This window comes from Hordeum vulgare, chromosome 1H (assembly GCF_904849725.1).
Source record: "Hordeum vulgare subsp. vulgare chromosome 1H, MorexV3_pseudomolecules_assembly, whole genome shotgun sequence".
In the NCBI taxonomy this organism is placed as follows: domain Eukaryota; kingdom Viridiplantae; phylum Streptophyta; class Magnoliopsida; order Poales; family Poaceae; genus Hordeum; species Hordeum vulgare.
In genome coordinates this window covers 178,515,300-178,523,854 of record NC_058518.1, presented here as the reverse complement: position 1 = coordinate 178,523,854, position 8,555 = coordinate 178,515,300, and the positions used below count along the sequence as shown (strand labels likewise).

The 8,555-nt window shown below is 44.8% G+C and overlaps 1 protein-coding gene across 3 annotated transcripts; it reads left to right on the top strand.

Moving 5' to 3' along the window:
* The first annotated feature begins 281 nt into the window (after positions 1–281).
* Positions 282–5,371, top strand: LOC123428183. 3 transcript variants are annotated; one of them, XM_045112376.1, is made up of 7 exons: positions 446–759; positions 949–1,071; positions 1,294–1,461; positions 1,787–1,849; positions 2,059–2,110; positions 2,536–2,635; positions 4,917–5,006. In XM_045112376.1, exons 1-6 carry the CDS (start codon positions 586–588, stop codon positions 2,598–2,600), a joined length of 645 nt encoding a protein of 214 aa, XP_044968311.1. In that variant the 5' UTR covers positions 446–585; the 3' UTR covers positions 2,601–2,635; positions 4,917–5,006. The 3 variants fall into 3 exon arrangements, with proteins under 3 accessions (XP_044968317.1, XP_044968311.1, XP_044968306.1); XM_045112382.1 differs by lacking the exons at positions 446–759; positions 2,536–2,635 and adding an exon at positions 282–430 and having other exon boundaries at positions 1,319–1,461; positions 4,917–5,371; XM_045112371.1 differs by lacking the exon at positions 2,536–2,635 and having other exon boundaries at positions 450–759; positions 4,917–5,371.
* Positions 5,372–8,555: the final 3,184 nt, after the last annotated feature.

The following is an 8,555-nucleotide window of genomic DNA, read 5'->3' as shown; positions in this document are numbered from 1 at the left end:
TGTGATGGACACTACTGACGCACCATACACTCGGTGCGCCACTACTATAATTTTTTTTGTAAAAATACTAATGGCGCACCACTCATCCAGTGCGCCACTACTATTTTTTTTTACAAAACTACTAATGGCGCACCACCTGGCGGTGCGCCATTAGTAACCAGCCTGGGGATGCGCCATTACTATAAAAAAAAATTACTAATGGCGCACCTGTGTAGATGCGCCATTGCTATCAGCCCCGCTAAAATCCCCTTGCCAGTCCCCGCGCAGCCCCTGTGCCTGTATCGACCAAGTATCCCTCCCCTTCTCCTGCTCTCCCCCATGTCCCTCCCCTTCTCCTGCTCTCCCTCCCAGCGGCGGCCGCCTCGTCAGCGGCGAGCCTCGTCGGACGCGCTCCTCGACGGCGTCGGGTACCTCCCCGCGCAGCCCCTGGGTTAGTCTCCTTCCCTTCTCCTCTCCCCTCCCTCCCTCTCCCGCTCATCCCCATGGCCCAAGGGGGGCTGGCGACCTAGGGTAGATCACTCCGCACTTTCGGCTCGGCTCATTCCTCCCTCAGCACCCACCTCCATCGTGCCTCATTCGCCCGCCATGTCCGCCCCCTTCGTCGCCATGTCCGGATCGGCCGTCTTCCCCGCTCATCGGGTCCAGGTAAGCAGCAGCAGCAGCTGGCGACGGTGCGCGGCATGCTTCTCGAGGCAGAGCTTTTCGTCGATCTCGATCTGGCCGGCTCCGCCCAAGCACCTCCTCAACCTGGCCTGCTCGGTACACGCACACACATTCCTCCATTCTACACCGTCTTCTTCAATCTTCGAGCTCAATGCTCCAACGAGCATCTCCCAGCAAAATTCATGCTCAATGCTCTCAACGAGTATTTGTTTGTCTGACGACGATAGTGGCGATGTGTCACTCAAGATGTGCTCTAAATTTGCAAATCCTTCCTTTGACGTAAAGGCCAAGCAGGACACCATCGACAAGGTGTGCGGGATCGTCAAGAGGCAGCTGGCCGTCGCCCAAGACACCCTCGTCAACGGGGACACAAAGTTCGCCGACCTCGGCGCAGATTCCCTCAACACGGTATATCCCCTCCCCTTGCCTAAGTTAACCGCTCATGATGATTCCACATCCATCAGGTTATTACACAGTGATAGACGATGGATTTGATAGTATTGATGCACTGTTTGTGGCAAGATGCCAACCTTGTCGGCCAGTGGACTGAAGGCTGCATAGATGCATGTCCAAAATAGCATGTCTGTATTGAGCTCAGTCTTACATTTGTTTTTGTACATCCAACTGCAGAGAATTAAAGAAATTGTTTGTGCAGCTGAGCTGAGGCTCGACACGGTGTCGCTTTGGTTGGTTCTGTCTCGCTCAAATCGCCTCGGCCTGTTAAAAAGCGCTCCACAGCGCCTCCAAACTCCAAGCCTCCAACGTACACGACCCTCAGCATCCGATCGACCAGCGACGGTGAGTCACTCATTCTGTAGTTTAATAGAACACATAGTGAATAATTATGAACTTCCTTTTTTAAGACTATTTGTTTTGATTGTATAGCACATGAGGGAGCATTTAATCTCTTGCGCAAAAACTCCATGCCCGAAAGAAATAATGTATATTTCCTGTGTTACTACAGCCGGATTTATCTCTGTTCTTGCAATAGGTTCTTTGCTCGTACCACATGATTTTTTGGCCTGCTATGGTCCTGTAATACATCCTGATGCTATATTCTCCAACACCATAATTGGTTTGGCTGCCTACATGCTACCATTTCTAACTGCTGAATTCATGGCAGGTGGTTCGGTTACTACAGTCTCACAGAGTAGTCGTGCTACCTTCAAAGTGGTTACTAATCGTAGTAAGTTTACTGAACATCCAAACAAGTACCCTGTTAAAGGCCATGAAATGTAAAAGTCAAGCAGCTATATGCCCTTGTGACATTTAACCTTTGTGCCCTGTAATTTCTTTACATGCCCTTATGATGTTTACTTTATTTTCCATGTAATACTGTAAATGTGCATTTGTTCATTTGTTGTCAATAATCTTATCTTTTTTTTCCTATGGCAGCATTTTCGACAAGGCAAAAGAATGGATGGTTATATACCTGCTCATTTTACAGGTTAAACTATACTCTGCTCTGCATGTTTTCATTTGCGCTTATATACCTGCTCATTTATAAAAGAACTGATGATATATAGAGTCCTTCAATTTTTTCTCCCTCTAAGTTAAGATCAACTAAGATAGTTACTAGGAACCTGCATGCTATTGAAGAAAGATCTATCTTTGACGCATGTGACATTCGTTCTGTTCATCATATACTGGTAGTTTAAATGTGGGGTTCAAGTGTACAACTGGACTGTAGCCTCGAAGAAAGCAAATGATGGGTAGTTCTGGACATATACTTTTATTCCGAGTTCGTCAGAAATTTCACAAAGTACCGACTTGTTAGCTGCTACTGATTGTTTGGCTTAGCACTTTCAAAATACTTTCGGAGTTATGTTCTTCAAACCTGTTCTGATGCTCATAATACCTTTCATTACTCAGCCATCGCCTATGCTCTCCCGCCCTCTTCGATGAGGCAACGTCTCCCGGCTCCTTCCATGGCATGACGGCAGTGCACTGCATCGTCTAAAGCACCCCCATGGTGAGCCATCTCCACTCCTCTATTCCCTCGGCTGCTGCCATGCACATCGTCTAAAGCACCCCCATGTTCATGACAGTTGTTACTACAAAAGTAATGCACGACCGACAACATAGCATGTATCCACCATTGTTAACAGAAAATGGAGTAGACTAATATAATTAATGTTCACAAATGGGAATGTTGAACCGCCAATAAAACTAAAGCAGTACTCACTTGCTTTGGCCTCTCCCATTCTCCAAAAAATATGTCACTTGCTTTGGCCCAAATCACATATTCAATAAAATGTGCACATCACATTTATTTGTATAAATGTACACTAGCACCAAATTCCACACCACCAGCCCCTCCTCTCTCTTCCCCGGTGACCTCCATAGCTGAGTTGGACAAGGGTTTGTTTGTATAACTGTACTGCGTTCTACTACTGCTGATCACATTTTGTGGCACCAAATGGTTGTTGCCTAGCTTATCCAGTACGACTTGAATGAATTTTGGTGCGAATTTGGATGATCTTCTCGTTGCTCTGTTCCTTAATGAATTTTCTTCTTGCCTAGCTTATCCACTACGACTTGAGTTAATTTTGGTGCGATTATGATGGATCATCTCATTGCTGATCTGTTCCAACTGTTTCTAAACTTTTGTTGCTGCTTGTGCTAATTTTGTTCTTGCATGGATCAGTTACTCTTTAAATGGCCCAATTCAATTCCAATTTTTACTCTGAATCATATAAGGAATGTTGTTCAGTTGTTAGGATTCTGTTTGAAAAGCTTGTTTGTTTGATGATGAGGCACAGGACCGGATGCCACAAACTCACTGCAGTGATAATTTCATTGTTCTTCTGTTATGATATACTCCTAGATGGCTCGCTTAACTTCCATTTTTTACTCTGAATCATCTTATACATGCATACAAGGATGCCCCAAACATGCTCTATGATATTTTTATTCTTGTTATATGTTAAGATGTACTCCTACCAAGTTGAGTTTGCAGATGATCTTGCGATTGTTTAATCTGCAGATTCTTTGTGTACTTCAATTTTTTTTCGGGTCATGCTTACCATACCATCTGCAAATTATGTGTTTCACAACATGGATTATGCAGCGCAATTGTAATATAGGATCATGCTAAATTGCTAACTGGAAGTCTTTGGTATTCCCCTTTCGCTTTGGACTCGTGAACTTAGGGTGATCATTTTGTTTTCTGGTCGTTAAGGTGTAGTAAACTGGATGATACTGTGAAGGGTTTGATCTGCAGATTGTCTGTTCTGCTCACCATTCTGTGCATGATTGATTAACTACATGTTGTGTTTTTACACCGTGGATGATGTAGGACGATTGTCATATAGATACAAGATCATCTTTACAGAAACTCTTTGATGGTCCCGCCTTTTCAGTTTCGACTGATGAACTCACCTCGGTTAAATTCCACTTTATGACAGAAATGTTGGTAGTTGGGCTAAGTTTCAAGACTTTATCAGTTGTTCTGCTATTTTGCTCCAAGTTACTAGGTAGTTTGTTTCCTACTCCCTCCGTTTATGAATATAAGACCTTTTACAGATTTTACTATGAACTACATACGGAGTAAAATGAGGCGGGAATCTACATTCCAAAATATGTCTATATATATATCCGTACGTAGTTTATAATTGAATCTCTAAAATATCTTATATTTAAAAACGGAGGGAGTAGAATTGTGTCTCATCAAGCAGTTTTCGGAGAGCTGGTTGCTGGGCTAAGTTAGTTTTCGTCGTTGTGTCTGATCGAGAAGTTCTTTCGAATTGTGCAAATGCAACTTAAGGTTAGTCAGGTTCTGTAGAATCCTGCCCTGATAGACTTCTCATCATCCATGGTCTTTATTTATCCTGTTACCTCTCTCGTGCTTTGCATTTTGGCCAGCAACGTTGCTTCTATGTCCTGATAGACGTGCTTGTTAATAACTAGAGTAGTAACTTGTTTGGCTGTCTGCTCTCGTTGTTGCCACTTGCCAAGCTGAAAACTTTTAAAAACTGGGTGTACTGTTGTCATGTTGAGTAGCTTTGCTTTTGCAATCTGGCTCGAGCAAGCAGTGCCCCGATGAAGAAAAGATTGCAGTGCCATATATTAGTGCCCCAATTACTTTTATCTTCAAGCCATTCTTTTCTTTATATTTCTTTAAAAGTACGTGTGAGTTTAATCGCTCTGCTTCTAAAGTTGAAGGCTCCTGCTTGATTGAGATTTATAGCTCTTAATAATGTTTGTTGAATCACATTGCTCCTAAGATTTATTTTATTCTCCTCTCTGTGCAGCTGCCCTTGGTTCGATTCCTCCCAAGAGCGGATCTGCGCCAAAGGGCAACTTTTCTTGCTCACGGGATAACGGCCACTGTCTGCTCCACAACAACGACAAGCACGACGGCCTTGACGAAGTTGTCCGTCGTCGACACTGAAGAGCAAGCCCGCCTTCTCCAGACTTGCATGACGGGAGGGGAGCGGGCGGCCACTGCCTCCTTCATGCTGCCGATACCGAAGAGCAAGCCCGCCTTCTCCAGAGTTTGCAAAGGAGCTTTACGTTCAGTGGCGGACACTACTTTGATCCTATGATAGATGGTTCTTCATAATGTGATAGTGTATAGGCCTTCTTCCTGGGGACCTACTGCTCAACGACTGCACTCCTTGGCTGCTACCGACCAAAAATTTTACAAATCTGTCTACATGTTTTGTTTCTATATATTTACAAATATCCTATCAATCCATTTTTAAAATGGATGGGCACGGAAACGCGCGCCTTTCATGATCTAGTATGTTTTGTAACCTGTGCAAAAATCAGAAAAAAAAACCTAATATTCATACTAGTGGCGCATCACTCAGCACTTTAGTGGCGTACTGCAAAAAGCACACTAGTGGCGCATCCTCAACTAGTGCGCCATTAGTAAGCCAGAGCACATGGGTAAATATGGCCCCGGGAGGCATACTAATGGTGCACCATGAGCTATACTAATGGAGCACTTTCTAGTGCGCCATTAGTATACCAGATACTAATGGCGCACCATGAGCTAATATTCATACTAGTGGCGCATCCGGCACTTTCGTGCGCCATTAGTATACCAGATGCTAATGGCGCATCATGAGCTATACTAATGGCGCATCAGGCAGTGCGCCATTAGTATACCATATACTAATGACGCACCATCTAATGGCGTGATGCTAGTGGCGCACCTGTAGCGCGCCATTAGTAGCCAAAATAGGTGCGCCACTAGCAGGCCTTTTCCTAGCAGTGTCTCGAAATGTCCATGGTATCCATTGATAGCCTGAGCACGTGTACACTGGGTTTTGTTTCCGGTGCTCTACTTTGGTCTGAGGCAAAATTTCATCAGAGCCACCCCGTTGTTCTCCGCGTACACATTCTCTCGGATTGTTGCCGAGACGTGTATAAGGAGAATAACGGGGAGGTGCTACAATTTTTTTGCATGAGACCGGAGTAGAGCATGGGGAACGAACCGAATCTACACATACTTAGGTGGGATTAGGATCCACATTTACCTATTAGAGATAGGACTCAATCCATGAATCTGTTTCACTTTTTATGGTAAAAAATAAAACTGTGGCATAAATAATATGACAAGAATAATTAGTTATGTATCTAGTCTTAATTACATTAATTATATATAACTTCATGAATATGAATTTCGTGCTCGTATTGTCAGCGTAAGTGGTGGCATGGGAGATCGTGCGCGGATGTACACTAGTCATCCTAGTTAGAAAGAGATGATCAATGTATGGTTAACAAAAACCAAGGGGTTTGTGAAAGCCACATTTGCAAATGGCTACAGAAAAACCTAGTGCCCATGTCTTAAGTGCGACAACTTTTCACAGATAACAAAGGATGAAATGGGTAAGCATCTGGAGAAGAGGGGTTTTACGTCTGATTATACGGTGTGGAGATTTCATAGTGATCTTCCCAACATACTAGAGCTAAGGTGGTTCGTCGTAGCATCGACGAGCATGGTACCAGGATCTAAGACATGGTGCAATACTTTGATGATGCTCGGGATTTGGATGATGAGATCGAGGAATCTACAAAGGCCTTTTATGAAATGTTGGAGTCTTCAAAATGTCCTCTCCACGAGAACACAAATCTTTGCCAGTTGGATTCCATCGCATAAGTAATAGCTCGGAAGGCTCAATTCAACTTGAGCAGAGAATGCAACGACGCGATGATGACAGTATTTGGACGCTTTCTACCCAAAGGCCATGTCATGCGTGCAAACCTGTACCAGTCAAAAAAAATACTTCACATACTTAAGATGCCCTATGAGAAGATAGATGCGTGTGAAAAAGGATGTGCCTTTTAGGCTTGAGTGTGCGGGCTTCAACTATTGTCCCATTTGCAAGTATTCCAGGTATGTTGTGGTAGACAACGGTATGGGTGAGAAGAGGAAAACTATAATCCCCATTAATTTTCTTCGGTATATGCCAATCATACCAATACTTGAACGTCTTTTCATGGTAAAAGAGACGGCGAGACAGATGACATGGCACAAATTGGGAAAAAGAACCGAACTAGATGCAGATGGGAATCAGTTATTGGTACACACATCGGAGGCTTTTGCGTGGAAGCATTTTGATGCATTACATCCGAATAAAGCGGAAAATCCAAGGCATCCTCGAGTCTGCATCGGCACGAATTGGTGCAATTCGTTTGGTAAGACGGCAACCGAATAAAGTTGTTGGCCTATATTTGTCATTCAACTCACCCCCCGAACAGGTTATGCAAAGAAAGAACATATTGCTGACATTGATAATCCAACAGGGCCCAACTATCTAGGGAAGAATATGAATGTGTACATGCATGCACTTAAGGGTGAATTACAAGAATCTTGGGAGAGCGTTGATTGATGGTGGGATCGTGACCAAAGCGCTCCCCGTGTGCTTCTTCATCGACGACCCACGCAAGGGGTACTTCCATTTCACCCCAATTTCTCCATAGAGTGTTGATAGACAATATGGCGACACCGACGGGCGCTTCTTCGTCTGGTCATAGCCCACTGGGAGAGGAGGTCGGGGAGGGAAGAAAAGAGGTACAAGACGTGACCGCGAGAGAGGTAGGCTGGCTTCTACGCCTTTCTCGCCGCCACCCCGAGCTCATTCACCCGAGAACATGACTACTAGAGTGGACCTGTCTGAGCTGGAGGCTATGGGGACTCTGGACAACGAGCCTCGGGTCAACGGGCCTTTGGCCCATGAGACTCCAGTCCTAGAGGCTTCAAAGCATGAGACCCTGGTCCCAGGGGCTTCGGGCCACGAGTTTTTGAATGGAGCTACGTCCCAAGAGACATCTGGATGGGGTACCTCGCCGGATCCAACTGTGGGGGCGGATGGCCATGCTGTTGGTGGCGGAGATGAGTTTACTGATAGTGAGGGTGATATGGTTTAGGGGTTCATCGTGTACCAACATGGTGGTACACGGCTCCCTCCCCTACCGACAACCCACGAGCAAAGGCCGGTGATTAGGCCTGATGGGGAGAAGTAAGTGCATTTACTCTTTTTGTACCATTTGACTTCATGTTTCTTCAAATATCTATTGCATTGGCATTCTCATACTGCAGGGGTTGGGATCACTCCAATGGACTCTACAAGCCCAGCGTTGTCCTTGCTATGCTTTGCCGGCAAAATTTCCCGGGGTTTGTAACATTGCGCGGTGAGAGTCAGCTTCCATAGTTAGGATTGAGATGGGAGCACTACTTGGGTGCCCCGTCCCTGTCTAAGGAGATGATCAACGACATCTTGTCCCACACGAGTGTCGAGATGGTGATGATAAGCTTTTGGGTAATTTCTTCTTTACACAATTAAAAATTAACTATAGCTAGATATTATACTAATGAGTGTTGTCTCGTTTGATTGCACACCTTCTGCACGTGTGAGGAGGGATACAAGTAGGCCATGGTA